Genomic DNA, 19,272 nt, shown 5'->3' with positions numbered 1-19,272 from the left:
GAGTTCCGGTTTCTGGGCTTTTTTTTTTTTTTTTTTGTCCTCTGGCTTGAGAGTCCTCCGAGTGGGACTTGGGGGAGGGAAGGGGAGGGGGCGTCTTTATTTTTTTTATTTTTTTCTCGTCCCGCTGTTTTCTGCTCCATTGACCGAGCTATGGAGCCGTCTGGTCAGCCGCGAGGTCCCGGATCCTACGGTCCCATGGACGGGGTGGTTGGCAAGGTAGCTTTCCCCCCCCCCCCTTTCTCAATGCCGGGGAAGAAGGCGGCGGTGGGGGGGAGCGAAGGATCGATCCGTGTCTTCTCCCGCCGGGTTCTTCCATCTCGGACGAGCAATTGGAAGGCTGCCTCTGCTGAGGCTTGACGTTGAGGTTCTTGCTCTTTTGGGGGTCCCCCCCCCCGCAGATCGGACCCAGAAGGAAGGAAGAACATGCGGAGTTAGATTAGGCGTTAGCGCAATGCCAGCCTTCCTAGGTTTAGAGCAAGATTTCGAATAGAATAGAGCTGGAAGGGACCTTGGAGGTCTTCTAGTCCACCCCCTGCTCAAGCAGGAGACCCTATACTAAGGGTCTTCAAACTTGGCCCTTTTAGGACTTGTGGACTTCAACTCCCAGAATTCCTCAGCTAGGCACGCAGGCTGAGGAATTCTGGGAGTTGAAGTCCCAAAGTCCTGAACTAGACAGCCACCTGTCTGAGATGGTATAGCAGGGGTCTTCAAACTTGGCCCTTTGATGACTTGTGGACTTCAACTCCCAGAATTCCTCAGCCTGCGTGCCTAGCTGAGGAATTCTGGGAGTTGAAGTCCACAAGTCATCAAAGGGCCAAGTCTGAAGACCCCTGCTATTCCATCTCAGACAGGTGACTGTCTAGTCCAGAGGTAGGCAACCTGGGCTCTTTTATGACTCGTGGACTTCAACTCCCAGAATTCAGCTTGGAAACCTCTCCCTTTCCCTTCAGCATGGCTGGCTCAGGAATTCTGGGAGTTGAAGTCCAAGAGTCATAAAAGAGCCAAGGTTGCCTATCCCTGGTCTAGTCCAGCGGCTCCCAACCTTTTCTATACCCCGCACCCCTAGAATGCTTTTGATATATTCTCACACCCCTTTACAACAGTTCGAAATAACAGCAATGAATTATGCATATATACACTATAATTTTGAAAACCCAAGTTTTCGCACTCCCTGGAATATCGTCTCGCACTCCCAGGGGGTGTGAGCACCCCCGATTGGGAACCCCTAGTCTAGTCTCTTCTTAAAAACCTCCAGTGATGGAGCGCCAAATATTTCTGAAGGCTGGTTAATTGTCCTCGCTGTTAGGAAGTTTCTCCTTAATTCCAAGGTTGCTTCTCTCTTTGGTCAGTTTCCATCCGTTGTTTCTTGTTCTGCCCTCTGGTGCTTTGGAAAATAGTTTGACACCCTCTTCTTTGTGGCAGCCCCTCAAATACTGGAATACTGATATCATGTCTCCACTATTTCTTCTTTTCTTTAGACTAGCCAAACCTAGGTCCTGCAGTCGTTCTTCGTATGTTTTAGTCTCCAGGCCTTGGATCATCTTAGTTGCTCTTCTCTGAACTTTTTCCAAAGTCTCAACATCTTTTTTGTAGTATGGCGACCAAAATTGGTTGCAGTAAATAGCAGCTAAACTTACTGCGTTCCTGCATTGATGGATAACTTTATGCAGGCCATTCTTTTAAAAGGGTTCAAATATCCAGCCTTCCCCAGGACAGGGAATCGGTCGATCTGTCAAACATCTGGAGTGGCAATCAAGCCAGGAATAAGGATTTAAGGAATGGAATAATACGTTAATATCGACCTTCTAAGGATGAGCAATGCGGAATTGTACCATTTTATAATGTTTATATAGCCACAGCAATTGTATTTACTGTTTATATTTTGAAGAGTGAGGTAGGGCAGCACAGGATAAACCCCCATAAAGCAGAGCGGCATGAAATAAATAGCCATCAGATCAAACAACCTTTTTATGTGACGATAACTTTGAGCAGGAATACTGTTTTACAGATTTTAATGGAGCAATAAAATCAATGGGAATAAAATATTTTAAATAGTTTTTTTAACTGAGAGCCAGTTTGGTTTAGTGGTTAAGGCACCAAGCTAGAAACAAGAGACAGTGAGTTCAAGTCCTGCTTTAGCCGTGAAACCCAACTAGTTGACCTTGGGCCAGTCACCCTCTGGAGATGACCACCTGATTGCTAAACTATATATAACTATATGTTGCTTAAGATGAATCTGGAAGAAAAATTTGTCAAGGATTGTATGGTAAAATGACAAAAAAAGGTTTGGGTATAACATAACTTTAGCATAGCTAAATGGGAGAATGTATGGACCAATGGTTTAAATTTTACTTTGAATTACAGATTGAAATTTTTTTTTCTTTGTTTTGTAAGAATAATAAGGGTGGGATATAAGTAATCGGATAAATAAATATAAATAAATGTGTATAACCATTGCAAGCAATTAAAAGTGTCAACTGCTCAGCTGCATGGATGTTTTGATGAAAGAATAATTGAAAGTATTACACAGTGAGATGCCTTTCTAAGGACTTTACGAATTTCTTTATGATAGACAATTGCAATGTCTGAAAATAACTATAATGTCCCGGGTATATAGATTGTATTAAAATGCTATTCTTGGATATTTTTTATTTCTTTATAGTAGAGAAAAAATTACCTAAAGTTTGGCTAAATCAGTATTATAGCAAGGATGGTTGCAGCTTCCGTGGCATGCTGAGAGAAGAGCAGACTACGCTAGAACATGGGGTTAAATGAGTCATCGGTATGGAGTCATTGCGTTGCCTCAAGACATCTAAATTCAGCCCCCCCATGAATTCCATTGATTCTTATCTAGTACCAATTTAGCTTTGATCATTAGTTGACTAGATTCTTGTACAGGGGTAGCAATAATAAACTTCTGTGTTTTGAACTCAACGAATGCGCCTGACACATACTCACACATTTATTGCAGCATGTATTTGAAAGTACCCAAATCAAATGGTAAGAAATAAAAATTGTGTCCTAATTCCACACTCCAGTTTTCTCTGGCGGATACAAAGACATCTCCATGAACATGTTTTTAAATTTTTTAATGTTATATACACTGTTAAAAACATTGATATTTCTTGGGGCTGATATTTATTGCAGCTGAGATACTTCGAACTCTGATGCTTAGTGTTTTATTTTTGTTTTCCTTTTAATCAAAGCACAAGCTAGATCATTCCTATGAACTCACACCAGAAGAATACAGAGTAAGTCGAGAATGCATTAGAGAGAGCTTCTTATACAGATGTAAGTAAAATGATCCTTGTTTGTGCTTTTGTGGTTAAGCAATGTCTCTTTTGCCAAATAATAATTGATATAAGTAATATAGCTTACACAGATGTATACGGTTCAGATATGTTCCCGGTGCTTGTTGGTGGGGGATAATTCCATATAATTCACACATTTGTGATCCATTGGCCTTACAAAATCTTCTTTCAAGAATGAGATGGTGAAAAAAATCTAATACCAGTTATAAAATACGTAGATTCAACACTGTGTGGAAATATTACTATGTCCCATATTGTAATTTAGTATATGTGTCTTAGGATTTATGCAGTAGTGGAGGAAACGATTGTACAATTTTTCATGTGAAGCAGGATTAAATTCCACTCTCCATTGCTGAAATACAGAGATTCCTGAGTTATATGTTGGCACTTTGTGCCAACACATACAGTACATATGCTGAGCCATAGACTCTCATTGCTAGATTACAATGACTGGATTCCCACAAGACGATAACCTGAATTAAGCCACATTATGGCTTAGCAAGTATATGAATCCAGTTGATGTGTTGTATTTTTATTTCATCTTTATTTCACTTTCCAGAAGCTAAGAAGAAGGTAAATGCTTCTAGAAGCTTAGATTTAACAACTGTAAGATTCTTACAGTACCTCTGTGAAGTAATTTGATTGAGAGAGAAATCATCTAATGGACTTGGTCAGAGAAATATTTGTACTTGGGTTCCCTCGCTTTAAATCCATTATTGACTTGAAAGTTTTCTGATTTGAATGGATCCTGTTTTGTATTGTCATAAACATTATTTACAGGTTTAGTGTTTTTTGCTCAGGATGTACTGAAATTTCACCTCCCCACGAATGTTTATTTTTCCCCCCCCCTTTTCTTAGGTTTGCCCATCTCAGGTTTTGCCATGGCGATTACTCATATATTAATTCATAAAGGTGTGTTCCAAATACCTTTAAATTTGAAAGTCTGTCATTTTTCATGTTTACTTTGTATTATTTTGCCTTCGTATGCTGCTCTTCGTTGTAGCATTGTTTTATATAATTTTCTTTTCTTAAAAAGGTGGGGAATGAAATACTATACTTTTTTAAAAATGACCATATAGATGCTATGAATATATTATTGAAACAGTACATAATAATAATAATAATAATAATAATAATAATAATAATAATAATAAAAATAATAATAATAATAATAATAATAATAATAATAATAATAATAATAATAATTAATAATAATAATAATAATAATAATAATAATAATAATAATAATAATAATAATAATAATAATAATAATAATAATAATAGATCATCGCACAGTCAGCCAGATATTCAGACTGGATTTGGCATTTTTGTCTACCTATCAAGTCCTTATCAAGGACCTGGGATAGGCAGATGTGGATGTTTGATGGTATTACAGATATCGTCGCAGGATGGAAGTAGTTCCTAGTAAGGCCGCCTTTTGCAATTGACTAATGGCGAATTTGTCAATGCCAATGGTGATCAAGTGGTGCTCCAATTGTTTTGGGATTGCACCCAAGGCGATTACTACTACTACTACTACTACTACTACTACTATTATTATTATTATTATTATTATTATTATTATTATTATAGATTTAATCTTCAATTTGATTCACCAGTCTAGGACTGGTGAAAACTTAATAGTTCAAGTCTTAACCAAGGACCTGAGAGCTGTTAAGGTAACTTGTGAGTATATAGGCAGTTCCGAATAAGGTGGTTTTTCGCAAAGTCAGAATATTCAGTTCTAATAAGTTCAAAATTTCTATGTGTCTGGGCCAGGGGTCCCCAACCTTGGCAACTTTAAGATTTGAAGTCCACAGATCTTAAAATTGCCAAGGTTGGGGACCCCTGGTCCAGGCAGTCCTTTGGTTACTGCTCCAAGGACTCTATTACTATTGATACAATCCTTAATTTCTTCGTCCACAATCGCTCAACTTCAATTTGCAAATTGCGATATTTCAGTTATTTTCCCCAGCTGTTTTTTTATATTATTATTATTATTATTATTATTATTATTATTATTATTATTATTATTATTATTACCACCTTGCAATCTGTATATCTTAACTCCGTGGTTCTCTACCTGTGGTCCGCTGGCCCCTGGGATGATTTCATCATGGGGTCCGCAAAAGATTGAAAGAAATGTTATGATTTCAATTTGAGTTAAGCCTTGGGGGTCCGTAGCCATGCTCCATGGCCACAAAAGGTATTTAAAGAGGGTCTGTGGTGAAGAAAAGGTTGAGAACCACTGTCTTAACTGATATATGGTGTTTAGAAATTTTGGAAAAAAGAATCCATTCCTAACTTAACATATTTTGCAAATCTTTAATGACGACATTTTTATTATATATCTAATTGGGGGGGGATGAACCTAAATGATATAAACATGCTGAAAGTGAAATAATTACCTGGCTATTTTGTACTTAATAGTTTTGTATAGTAACTTCCCTTTTTTCCCTCTTAATGTTGATTATCAGGAGTCCTTACAGGTCATCCAAAGTTCGGCGCTGTACCAAAAATGGCAGGTGAGTTTTCATTCATATTGGAATTCAGTTGTACCTGATGGCCCATAGTTGAGGGTGAGGGTTCTCGTTATTTAGTTAAGGAGAGAAAATATTAAGCACCTTTTAACAAATGCTATAAGAAATGTAATGGCTCAATAGTATGAAGGTTCAAAATTTAGATGCAAGTGGGCCTGTTTAAACACTGTCTATACCAGGGGTCTTCAAACCTGGCCCTTTTATGACTTGTGGACTTCAACTCCCAGAATTCCTCAGCAGGCCTGCTGGCTGAGGAATTCTGGGAGTTGAAGTCCACAAGTCATAAAAGGGCCAAGTTTGAAGACCCCTGGTCTACACAATAGCAGAGTCTCCAAACTGTTTTGCTCGTTGATCCTTTCATTAAGTTTCAGATTATTCATCTAACCCTTAAACAGTGCTAGGCCTTCAGCTGGGTTTTATAAAACTTTTTCGCTTTAGGCCTCCGCCAGCGTGTGCAAAAAAAAAAAGGTTCAATCAGTCAATTTCAACTTCTCGCGGGAAAAAAAAAGGTCTTGCAAAGTTGGAATTGATTGATTGAACTTTTTAGTCCCACCCAGTCTGCCGTTATCACCGCAGCCACACCCACCCAATGGGCCACGTCCACCCAGTGGGCCACGCCCACCCAATGGGCCACACCCACCCGGCACTCGTCAATGCATAAGTGGGTTTGGGGTTGCAGTTTGGGCACTCGGTCTCTAAAAGGTTTGCCATCACTGCACTAGTCCCATCAATCTTGGGGGTCAACATAAAATCCTGTTCTATAGCAATGATATAAAATGATACATGTACAAATGCCACCGTTATGCCTTGCATTCCAGCTGTTGACACAAATACACAATGTTCAGCATTTGTGTAGCTAAAATTGTCAGGCATGTCATCATTTGCACCCCTGAATAAGACATCTATATACTCAGTGGTCATATCTCAGACTATATGCCAAGTAAAGTAAGGGCAGGATGGATAGATAGATAGATAGATAGATAGATAGATAGATAGATAGATAGATAGATAGATAGATAGATAGATAGATAGATAGATAGATAGATAGATAGATACAGAAAGTAGATACAGTAGATAAATAGATACAGTAGATATGATAGATAGATAGATAGATAGATAGATAGATAGATAGATAGATAGATAGATAGATAGATAGATAGATAGATAGATAGATAGATAGATACAGAAAGTAGATACAGTAGATAAATAGATACGATAGATATGATAGATAGATAGATAGATAGATAGATAGATAGATAGATAGATAGATAGAGAAAGTAGATACAGTAGATAAATACAGTAGATATGATAGATAGATAGATAGATACAGAAAGTAGATACAGTAGATAAATAGATACGATAGATAGATAGATAGATAGATAGATAGATAGAGTAGATACAGTAGATAAATACAGTAGATATGATAGATAGATAGATAGATAGATAGATAGATAGATAGATAGATAGATGATACAGTACAAAGATACAGTAGATAGATAGATTCAGGATATATATGAGGTAGGTAGGTAGATAGATAGATAGACAGACGTAGGTAGGTAGGTAGGTAGGTAGGTAGGTAGATAGATAGATAGATAGATAGATAGATAGATAGATAGATAGATAGATAGATAGATAGATAGATTTCTCATTTTCTTCAAGTTCTGAAAAAAATAGAAATACAAATATGAAAAGTAGGAGAGCGATAATATAACCCTATCCATGTAAACTTGCCTATAAACTTAAACTATAGTAAGGATTTTGGCTCTAGACTTGTAATAGTGATCTCATCAAGAGTTTATCATCTTCTTGTGGAAAAAGAGATAGAAAATAGAAATGTGCTTAAAAGTCATTGGTAGCTTACTCTGTTGTATTGAAATAGATCTAAATGTTTTGTTACTGACCTCTTTATTTAGCAGTTGTATAAGTTCTGTCATCAAGAAATGGGGTCAAATGCTTAGACAGTTAAAAGCATGTTTTAAGCAAGGGATTGTTTTTGTGTGTGTGACTTTCATGGATTCCATTTTAACTGTATTCTTTTGTTTAAAATGTCATTTTGTCAAACATCTTAAAGAGTATTTGCCTTCCTTTGTAAATAAGTTGCAGGAATCTGTGGATGGTTTGCTGGGAAGATATCTTATATAAATGCATGCAAAGAGAAGTTTATGAACCTAAAAGATTCACCGTTGGGAGAAATGTTGAAGAATGAATCACAGTAAGAATTTTTATTGAGTTAGATTTCCCTTTCTAGAAAGAAAACCTGCTTTAAAATACCACGGTCACTGTATACTGCTGTTTACTTTTCCCATTACAATAATACACGATATGTCCTCAGAAAATGAGTATAGTCTACATATGAGTGGTATCAGCTTGAATTCCAAGACTTTTAAAAATATTAAATTGTCATTTTCTTTTAGACTGGGACAAAATCAACTTGGTGATCATCCTGACTGTGTTTGTTTACATTTGCCTTTTCTTTAGAATCAGAAAAGAAGGTTGTGAGTTTAAAAATATATACAAATGGAAACATTGGGACATTTATTCAAGTCTTCCAAAAGGCAGTCTTGCTTGAAAGAGAAGACAGTTGGAACATATTTAAGTGTAACATTGCCAAACTTAAGTACTTGAACTTTGTCTTCATGGAGAGATGTTTATGCAAGTACTTTGATTGGAGCTCGGTGGGACTTCAGATTGTTTGAATTTAACCAGAACTTGTATTTTACAATGTTGGTAGAAGAGAAGCATATGTAGAGGGGAAGAAATAAATGCTTTTGAAAATAATAAATAAACAAACAAACAAACAAAAACACAAATAGGCCTTTTAAATAATCCGTTTTTCTTGAACCTTAACTATGAAAATTTAAAATCTCCGTTCCTTTTAACACATATCGGAAATTTTCTTAACTGTTTCCTTTTCCTGGTATACTGTACAATTAAGGGAAAAGGATAATTCAACATAATAGGACTTGCAATAAACAATCTGCAATAGCATTGTGTAAGACTTTAGTTAGGCCGTGTGATTTTAAATCATTCAATGATGGTGTGTTTTTGCACCTCACGTTACTATGAAAATAATAGTCTAGCCCAGGGGTGGGCAACCTTGGCTCTTTTATGACTCGTGGACTTCAACTCCCAGAATTCCTGAGCCAGCATGGCTCAGCTTGGAAACCTCTCCCTTTCCCCTCAGCATGGCTGGCTCAGGAATTCTGGGAGTTGAAGTCCACGAGTCATAAAAGAGCCAAGGTTGCCTACCCCTGGTCTAGCCAAATCTAGTGTAATTTTTGGCCTTGATTCTGCATCTTAGTTTATATTTCTTTCTTCTTTTTCTTCAGCTTTCAAGATCCTGAAGCCCATATAACTTTCCCCAAAAAAACAAAGTAACAATGAGAGCTTCTTACTTCTGATACCCTTTCCACAGAACAATTAATGTTTATTTTATTTATGATTTTTCATCCGGTCTTCTTTTTACCCCCCAAATAACCGAAGGAGGCAAACGTACCTAATATTCCTATTTCCCCCCACAGCAAACGATCCTATGACCTGGCACAAATTGAGTCCCAGTTGGAGGAGGATTTAATTTTTTTTAATATTTTTTTATTAGGTTTTTAATCCACAGATTGGGCAGAGTACAACAGAGTGAAAATACCATTATTATTTTTTTGAAAGACATAAAATTAAAATCCTCCACAGGTCTGTCCAGAAATATTCCTTCGTGGTTAAAAGTGCGATGGAAAGAATGTTTTTAACAGTTTATGAAATGTGAGGAAGGAAAAAGGTTGTTTGAAATTTCAGAGACAAGGAGTTACAAAGCAGAGGGACCGCAACAGAGAAGGCCCACTGCTTGATCTGTGTCCCTCTCATCTCGTATAGGGTGAGACTCAAGTTGTTGCAGTTTACTTAGGACAGATTTTAAGTAATGTCAAAGTGATGATGTAACCTGGTGTTAGGCACTAACGGGTTTTGTGGGTCATCGCTAACATTTTGAGTGACATTTAAATAGAAGATTACATCTAGTATTGTTCCTCACAATGGCAGGACATCCTACTGAATTCCAGCTGGGAGGACAAGATGCTTAACTGCTTTTAACTGTAAGCTATTAATAAGTATTAAAACATTGGGCTTGTTCAAACAGCAATATCATTTAGACTTACATGCCATCCATAGCTCGCTCTGGGTGGTTTACAATGTCGTCATTATTTGCTGCCAACAATCTGGGTTCTCATTTTACTAATCTTGGAAGGATGGAAGGCTGAGTCAACCTTGAGCCCCATCAAGATCGAACTCCAGACTGTTGGCAGAGGTGGTGGTTGTTGTTGTTAGTTGCGAAGTCGTGTCCGACCCGTCGCGACCCCATGGACAACGTTCCTCCACGCCTTCATGTCCTCTACCATCTTCTGGAGTCCATTTAAGCTCACGCCTACTGCTTCAGTGACTCCATCCAACCACCTCATTCTGTCGTCCCCTTCTTCTATTGCCCTCAATCTTTCCCAGTGTTAGGCTCTTCTCCAGTGAGTCCTTCCTTCTCATTAGGTGGCCAAAGTACTTGAGTTTCAACTTCAGGATCTGGCTTTCTAAAGAGCAGTCAGGGTTGATCTCCTCTAGGACTGACCTGTTTGATCGCCTTGCAGTCCAGGGGACTCGCAGGAGTCTTCTCCAGCACCATAGTTCAAAGGCCTCAATTCTTTGGCGCTCAAACTTTATTATGGTCCAACTTTCACAGCCATATATTGCGTCCTCAGCTTCACGATCATTTGTTTAATGACTGTTCAAAGTTACAGTGGTATCGAAAGAATTAATGACTAGTCCTCGCACTTATAACTACAGTTTGTCCTCGATTTATGGCCGCCACTGAGCCCGGAAGTTATGTTGCTAAATGAGAAATTGGTTAAGTGAGCTTTTGCTCTGTTTTACGGCTTTTCTTGCCCCGTCTGTTAAGCGAACCCCTCCGGTTGTTAAATTAGTAACACGGTCGTTAAGCGAAGCTGGCTTCCCCATTGACTTTGCTTGTCGGAAGGTTGCCAAAGAAGATCACAGGATCTCGGGACACTGCAACCGTCATAAATGTGAGTCGTCAAGCATTCAAATGTAAATCACGCGGCCAAGGTCTTAAGTGTGAAAAATGGTCATAAGTCACTTTTTTCAGTGATCGCTTCAAATAGTCATTAAATGAATTGTAAGTTGAAGACTAGCTGTATTGTAGTGCTCCCAGGGTTATGTGATCAAAATTAAGGCAACTAGTATGTAATAATAATAATAATAACAACAACAACAACAACAACAACAACAATAATATAATATAATATAATATAATATAATATAATATAATATAATATAATATAATATAATATAATATAATAATAATAATAATAATATTGAAAGGGACCTTGGAGGTCATCTAGTCCAACCCCTTGCTCAGGCAAGAAACCCTATACCAGATATGTCAAACTCATGACATCACGTGACGTCGCGCAACATATCAGAACTTTTTCCCCATTGCCGGCAATGGGGTGGGCGCGGTTTCCTCATGATGCATCCTGCCTGCGGGCCAGCAATTTGACACCCCTGCCCTGTACTATTTCAGACAAATGGCTGTCCAATCTCTTCTTAAAAACTTCCAGTGTTGGAGCATTCACAGCTTCTGGAGGCAGGTTGTTCCACTGGTTAATTGTTCTAACTGTCAGGAAGTTTCTCCTTAGTTCTAGGTTGCTTCTCTCTTTGGTTAGTTTCCATCCGTTGCTTCTTGTCCTGCTTTCAGGCGCTTTGGAGAATAGCTTGACTCCCTCTTCTTTGTGGCAGCCCCTGAGATATTGGAACACTGCTATCATGTCCCCCCTCGTCCTTCTCTTCGTTAAACTAGACACACCCAATTCCAGCAACCGTTCCTTATATATATATAGCCGTCGTTTGCATATTTAACTGGCTAAACAGCACTTCCATGATATAGAAATGGAAACAGAGGATCCATAGGTGGTTCAAAAAGTCAAGCTGGAGATCACAATTGTGCAATCAAAGTACAAGAATTATAAAACGACACGAGTTTTTTGTGTTTGAAAACACTGTTCCTACACACAGAGTTTTCTTTTAATAATAGTATCAGAACGATGGCAGAGGATAAGAACAACCTCTTTGCGCCTGGACTACTGAGTTAAATAAAAACTTCACCCACTTCAATACTGAAATTGGCCCCATTAACTTTCCTCCCCATTTCCATGTCCGTTAAGTTGCTCCTGAGTCATGTATCTCCTTTCCTTTCTCCTTCCTTCTTTTGTTCCCGTGATTCATTTAAAACTGTTTCTCAAACTTGGCAGCTTTTAAGATGTGTAGTCTTCAACACACGGCTGGCTGGGAAATTCTGGGAAGTGAAGTCGATTAATCTTACGGTTGGCCAGTTTGAGAAACAATGATTTAAATAGTTGTCTTCATTGTTACAAATTTCCATTTGTGTTGTTTTGAGGAAGAGGTTCCAACGGATGTATATGTCATGGTTCCGATAGATGAAACTCTTCAAAGAACTTCGAGGCATTGTTTACCTTAAAGAATCTTTATTTGAGTAGCGTAGCATCGGCACTAACAGAGTCGAAGCCAAAAACTGGATTCCCCTCCCCTGAGCACATAGTATCAAAGCACAATTCCCTCCTCCAATTAACAGTCATAAATCACATTCTCCAATTAGTTTGAAATGCAGACTTCCCCTCCAGTTCTCCAGCCCGCCAATCCTTATCATCTCTTATTTCATTAACCTTGGTTCTCACATTAGTTCAGTATTGTTATGTCTAGCTAAACTCTCATGCACATTCCTCCCCCCCACCAATCTCTATTTCTCCACAGATCTAAAAACTGGCGCTTAGAATCTTCAAGAGGGTTCTACGTTTCTGAAAGGGCTCCAGCAACAGACACGGCACAGGCTCCAAGCTTCTATGAAACAGTCCCGTTTAGCTCTTCCATGAACGAATCTACCCCAAGTGGAATTACAGACGGCGTCCCTCAAGGTAGTTCTCCTGTAGTTATTTGAAAACTTAAGTCTTCTTTAGGTTGTTGAAATACGAAGTATCAGTGCATGATAAGTAGCAGCACTAAAGTGTTTGTACAGGTAGTCCTTAACTTACAACAGTTCACTTAGTGACCGTTCACAATTACAACGGCACTGAAAAAAGGGACTTAGGACCATTTTTCACACTTACGACTGTCGCAGCATCCCCGTGGTCACGTGATCAGAATTCAAACACTTGGCAACTGACTCAGGTCTATGACGGTTCCAGTGTCCCAGGGTCATGTGATCCTGCTTTGCAACCGTTTGACAAGCAAAGTCCTGCATGCATAGAGATGCCAAGCCGGGAAGGGCATTAGAGCAGAGGTCTCCAACCTTTCTGGGCTTGCGGACCGGAGGGAAGGAGAGGAGCTTTAAAATTGGCATGTGTGCACACACACAGAGCCACATATACTGGCACAGCACTAGCAGCCCCGTTCGGCATGTGGCATGAGCTGGCGACATGCGCATGCATGAACGGCCACGCACCCCCCACGGCAGCTAGCAGCCCGTTTGTGCATGCGCAAACGGGCTAGCCAACCCACCCGGGCTAGCGGTGCATGCGCAAATAGGCCACGGACACCCATCCTGCACTAGTGTCCCCGTTCGCGCCCGTGCGCATGCGCAAATGGGGCTGCGGGCACTAGCGCGAGTGGGGGAGATGCGCGCCCATGCGTGCGCACACCGGCCAGGCATTTCTGTGGTCCGCTGGCCAAGAGCCCACAGCCCATAAGTTGAGGTCAGAACCAGTACATAAACAAATACCGTAAAAATGAAATCCGTTCCCCATCCCCATACCTCTTTGAAGTATGCTACTCTGAAAATTGATCAACATCAAAATATACAGTACATATGACATACTGAAAATTTTAAACCGTACACAGGAGTTAGAACATTTGAATTTACCTCAGATATCATTTCAAGACTGTCTACTTAAATTTCTCCCAAAGTCAAAGCTCTTGTTGAAATCGTGAAGGCTGCTAAAATAAATATATTTTGCAATATACACCTTCTATCCATGTGCAGCAAGACCTATTAATTTATTTGGTGGGGTGGGGGGTTGGTATTTCTTCTTCACTTTAAGAACCTGAAACTGTGGAAGAAGCTCCTAAAAAGAAAAGAATCACATATGAAGAACTCCGAAACAGAAACAGAGAAGGACAAGACGCTGGAATGGTGCAGAAACCTGAAATTCGAACGAGCTCGTTACCAATAAAGGAGAGAGGTAAATATTCAATCTATATAAATAAAAATGTAAATGTCCGTTTGTTCAAAATCTTAAATCTCCGAAAGTTCTTCACCGATTGCTTTGAAATTTTGACACAACGTTGCATTCGAATACGCACGTGTTTTTATATACCTATATTATATAGATGTCACACCTGTGACAGGTAAAAACATGCTTTTTTTGAAAAACAGCGCCATCTGTTGGACGTAAAAGCAACACACGCTTTTACCAGACTGAGCCACAGCAACGCGTGGCTGGGTACAGCTAGTAGGGAATATAATTGGTAATGGTACATTACAGCCAAAAGGAGCCAAAATTTTATATTGTGTATTTTAGTTGTGTTTGGAATACACAGCCATGAACCGGAAACAATATTTTTTTGAATTTATTTTTACACCGATCATTTCCTTTTGTTGGAATCATTGCTTTAAAGTGAGTTGTAGAATTTTAGCATTTTTTTTAATATATATAAAAAATCTGAGCAGCCAATAAAGCAGGTATATTACCTTGCACTATTTCGTCTAGCGATCTCAAATCAAAAAGAAAAAAAAGAACGAGGACTGAATCGCTAGCTTTCAAGTCACTTTGATTTAAATCAAGTTATTATAATTAGAAAACAACATTGTCTTGAGTCATGTTTCCCAAGCAACTACTTTCGTAAACAGCTATAAAATCTGACCAGTACTTGCTCAAGCAGCCCACCAAGTTTCTTAACTTTTGTTAGTAAAATGGGCTGCAGGATTAGATCTTCTGTACGTGACTCTTTTCTTTTTCTTCTTCTTTTTTTAGCTAAGATTAATAAGTATGGAGATGTTTGGGAAGAGTGAAAATGCAGAAAATGCAGACCTGTCTTTGTTCCACTGTTTCAGCTTAATCATTGTTGGTCAAGTAGCTGAGTATTCTACTGTGAAATGGACATGTAATACATCTACAATAAAGATATATTTGTTTTCCATTTGCACTCATTGTTTTCCTGAAAGAGTTTGTTACATGAAGGAGTTGTGTATAAAATGGAAAGTGTCTTTCAGCTTTGGACCCAGAACAGAAGTTCTGATGATCTGGTCTGGAGTGGCTGCAGTTAGACAAAAATAAAATCTGGAAAGTTTTTGTTTGCTCCAGTTTTCAGTTAAAGCAAAACATACAGAAAGCCAGGAATAATTTTACTAGTTCACATCTTCGCTGCTTTCTCCTGTCTTCCCAATGTGGCTTATACCTCCAGTCCTGTAGTGGGATTCAGAAATGTGAACAACCGGTTCTGTGTGTGGATGCCGCTTCCGGAAATCCATTCTGGGCCTGGGCAACAAAAAATTAGCTACCGGTTCTAAGCCTGCTTGGCATAAAAAGAAAGCCAGAGTTAGATTTAAAAATGGGATTTAAAAATTCTTTTGAGGGTTAAGCAGCTTTTCTTTTAGAGATTTTTTGACTGATCTTAGAGATATTGACTGATTTAATATTTAGGATTCAGATTTATAATGGAAATTAAAATAATTTGTTAGATTATAGCCTTAATGATTTATAGGGATGATTTGTGATCATGAAAGATATGTTATTAGTATATGAGGAGTTATTAGGATGAGAAATAGAATATATTGGTGAATAAAGAAATAATTTAAATTTTGGAATAATATTTGTATTTTAGTAACGAGAATTAGTTTATAATGAAATGAGGGAAACTAAACCTATCCGAATTATAAATAGTGGTTATAAAAAGCTAAATTGGAATATGATAACTGGAATTAAATAAAATCTAAAAACAGGACTTGGATATATATAACTAAAATGTTATTGATAAATGTATAGATTGACTGAACTTTGGCTAGAAATGTACTAATAGGAATGTGATATAATACCTAAGGCAGTGATGGCGAACCTTTTAGAGATCGAGTGCCCAAACTGCAACCAAAAACCCATTTATGCATCGTCGGGTGCCGGGTGGGTGTGGTCCATTGGCTGGGTATGGCCAATTGGGTGGGTGTGTCCCATTGGGTGGGCGTGGCTGTGGTGATAACGGCAGACTGGGTGGGACTAAAAAGTTCAATCAATCAATTCCAACTTTGGAAGGTTTTTTTTTCCCCGTGAGAAGTTGAAATTGACTGATTGATTGAACCTTTTTTTAGGCGGAGGCCTAAAACGAAAAGGTTTTATAAAACCCAGCTGAAGGCCTAGGACTGGGGCGACGGCGCGTGTGCCCACAGAGACGGCTCTGAGTGCCGCCTCTGGCACCCGTGCCATAGGTTCGCCACCACTGACCTAAGGGAAATAGAGAGAGAACCTTTATAGATGTAAACTGAGATATCTATGTATCACTCTGTTATTGGATTATTGATTATCCTATCACCACACTGCTTCCTAATTACCTGGTTGTAAAAAATTGAAAAATTAATAAAATTTGTTTTTTTTTAAAAATTAGCTACCGGTTCTGCCAAAGTGGTGCGAACTGGCTGAATCCCACCATTGCTCCAGCCCAGTGTTTCTCAATCTTGGCAACTTTAAGGTGCGTGAAATCCAACACCCAGATTCCTCCAGCCAGCATGCTATCCCAGTTGAGAAATACTGCTCTACAACAGGAGTTGGGCAGTTCCAGCACTTCTAGTTCATGAGCTCAAGTATAGGCTGGTGAGGTTTAGAAGCGACTTCCATCTTGATTCCAAGCGGTCCTTAAGCCATTTAGGGCTTTAAGAGCTGTGGGGCGCAGTAATTAGAACGCAGTATTGCAGGGTAACTCTGCCTGCTGTCAAGAGTTCGATCCTGATCGGCTCAAGACTGACTCAGCCTTCCATCCTTCTGAGGTTGGTAAAATGAGGATCCAGAATTGTTGGGGGCAATAGGCTGACTCTGTAAACTGCTTAAAGCATTATGAAGCAATATATAAATCTAAGCGCTATTGCTGTTGCTATTTAAAGGTCAAAGCTACCACTTTAAATTGGGTCCGGAAACAGACTGGTAATCACCGGTAGGTGGCAAAGAACTACCATAATATGTACTAACTAGTCCCAGTAAGCAGACTGGTAATCACCGGTAGGTGGCAAAGAACTACCATAATATGTACTAACTAGTCCCAGTAAGCAGACTAGCTGCTATATTTTTAGTTAATTGACGTTTCGAAGCATAACAAATTGGAGTAATCCAACTAGGAATTTACCAGAGCATGAATAACTTGGCAGGGCTATCACAAGTTGGTAAATAAGCCAAAACTGATAAAATGCACTCTGCCTAGTGACAGTGATGGATTTAGGACTCCAAAAAGTGAGCTTACTCTTTTAGGACAAACGTAGACCCGTCCAGACTGGCAGGGCACCAATCAGAAGGACAGATGTACCACCTACATACAGTATTTCTCACTTTTCTTGATAGAATTTCAGTTTAAGGTAAGATAACTTTTGTCATTTTTTTTTACTGTGGGCACAACGGCACACATCAAAAATGAAATTTAGTTGCCCGCTCTCAAGTGAAACACATACACGACACACACCTAAACGTACTATATACAACATATGTATAGACCCACACCCCTACATATACATAACATAAATACTGAATGCTGTCCATCTTGAATATATAATGGAAGGAGGAAGCTTGAGAGTTCACAAGGTTAATGCTGTATGGAATGAAACTATGGCTGAATCTGGATGTTCTGCTACCGATACCACGAAGCCTCCTCCCAGAAGGTAGCAAGGAAAACAGGCCGTGAAGAGGATGTGTAGTGTCCCAGATAATCTTATGGACCCTGCTCAAGCAATGCTTCCATCTGTCTGCTGTGCTAAATAGCAAGCTTCTGGTGCAGCCCATCAAGGATGAGGCTTTCTCCTCACAAGTAGTTTGGCTGATGTTCTCTGCTCCTGCCTTTTCTCTGCCCTACGTGTTCCCAGATCAGGTGCAGAAGGCAGCAGCTCCTCCTCCTCATTGATCAGCTGCAGTCTCATGCTTTCCCCACCTGGAGCCTCAGCCAAATCCTTCACAGACAGCTGCTTGGAGTCATCAGGCAACTCAGCTCCTGATGTGCCAGGAACTGGTTCATCCTTCCCCAAGCTGACATCTAGAGAGGTATCTGGGGAAGAGTCCGGGAGAGTCATCACAGAATCCAGCTTATCTAAATGGGATTTTTTTTGCCAGAAAATGGCAAAAAAAAATGAAAAACGTGATCATGTGACCTGCAACTGGGTGTAAATGCGAGGTAGTTGCCAAGCACTTGAAATGTGATCGTGCAATTGCTGGGTTGATACAGCAATCGTAACTCTGAGGATGGGTTGTAAGTAACATTTGTTTGAGTCTATTGCAACTTCAAATGGTTACTAAGTGACCTATTGTAAATTGAGACCTTCCTGTATGTAAATTTCTTACTCCCAAAAAAATTGTAACCACGAACTCAGTACTCATTTATACATTTATTTATAGACATGCAGAGCAGCAAATCATTTGAATCACCTGATGCACGTATTCCCAGCTGAGGCTTCAGCATTTGCTAATTCAGTATTCGCGTCAATTTTACAGAACACGAATACTGCAAGTAATGAGAATTGTCTGTATTTAGAGAAAATGAGCAGATTTTCTAATACAAATGTCCCCAACCTTTTGGGCACGAGAGAGAGGTTTTTCAGCAGACCAGAGGGTGCATGGTTTTGTGTGCTGCCTGCATCTCGTGGATGGGGCTTTGCTTGTTTGTGCAACCCGGTTGCTGGCACACCACGGCCCGGTACTGGTCCATGGTCCGGGGGTTGGGGACCCTTGTACTAATACACAAAAATAATCATTTTATTCCAATATTCATCATAATTCTGTACAGTATATTCACACAGAGTGGGGAATACATTAACATGAGTAAAATATTAATTTTGGTAATGTGCGCTTGTTTTAAGAAACAGAAGTATCTGTTTTTTTCATTTGAGGATTTACTTTGCCTTCTTCATCTGTAGGAGAATATTTCCTAAAAGCATTAGGAGCAGATAAAAAGACTGAATTATGGTTTATTCAAAAAAAAAAAGTCACAGTGTTATAAAACCATAAAATCATAATTTTATTTCTGGAATTACAAAACGTGTGCCTTAAAATAGCAGGTTTGTGGAGCAGTGATAGGTAAAGGGGCTGTCATTCATTCATTATATAAATTTCTATTACACTGAATCTGTTCACTCTGAACAGTTTATCAGATCAGTACTATGACTGGAGTTA

The 19,272-nt window shown here is 39.1% G+C and overlaps 2 protein-coding genes across 3 annotated transcripts in view; one reads left to right on the top strand and one right to left on the bottom strand.

Moving 5' to 3' along the window:
• Positions 1–119: 119 nt before the first annotated feature.
• LOC107299926 (OCIA domain-containing protein 1-like) lies at positions 120–15,058 on the top strand. The gene is made up of 8 exons (XM_015829269.1): positions 120–216; positions 3,207–3,291; positions 4,170–4,223; positions 5,789–5,836; positions 7,949–8,063; positions 12,677–12,837; positions 13,960–14,100; positions 14,893–15,058. The coding sequence occupies exons 1-8, from the start codon at positions 151–153 to the stop codon at positions 14,928–14,930; spliced, it is 708 nt and encodes a 235-aa protein (XP_015684755.1). The 5' UTR covers positions 120–150; the 3' UTR covers positions 14,931–15,058.
• A 3,687-nt stretch (positions 15,059–18,745) lies between these two features.
• The window catches only part of LOC107299925 (OCIA domain-containing protein 1), an 11,364-nt gene continuing 10,837 nt past the window's right edge, over positions 18,746–19,272 (bottom strand). For both annotated transcript variants that reach the window (XM_015829266.1, XM_015829267.1), the window contains one exon: positions 18,746–19,027. In XM_015829266.1, coding sequence (XP_015684752.1) covers positions 18,955–19,027 — 73 coding nt within the window. In that variant the 3' untranslated portion in view covers positions 18,746–18,954. The remainder of the gene's footprint in view (positions 19,028–19,272) is intronic.

Source organism: Protobothrops mucrosquamatus, unplaced genomic scaffold, assembly GCF_001527695.2.
Source record: "Protobothrops mucrosquamatus isolate PMUCROS unplaced genomic scaffold, P.Mucros_1.0 scaffold5720, whole genome shotgun sequence".
Lineage (NCBI taxonomy): Eukaryota > Metazoa > Chordata > Lepidosauria > Squamata > Viperidae > Protobothrops > Protobothrops mucrosquamatus.
The sequence above is the reverse complement of the archived record's forward strand: the minus strand, read 5'-3'. Positions and strand labels throughout refer to the sequence as shown.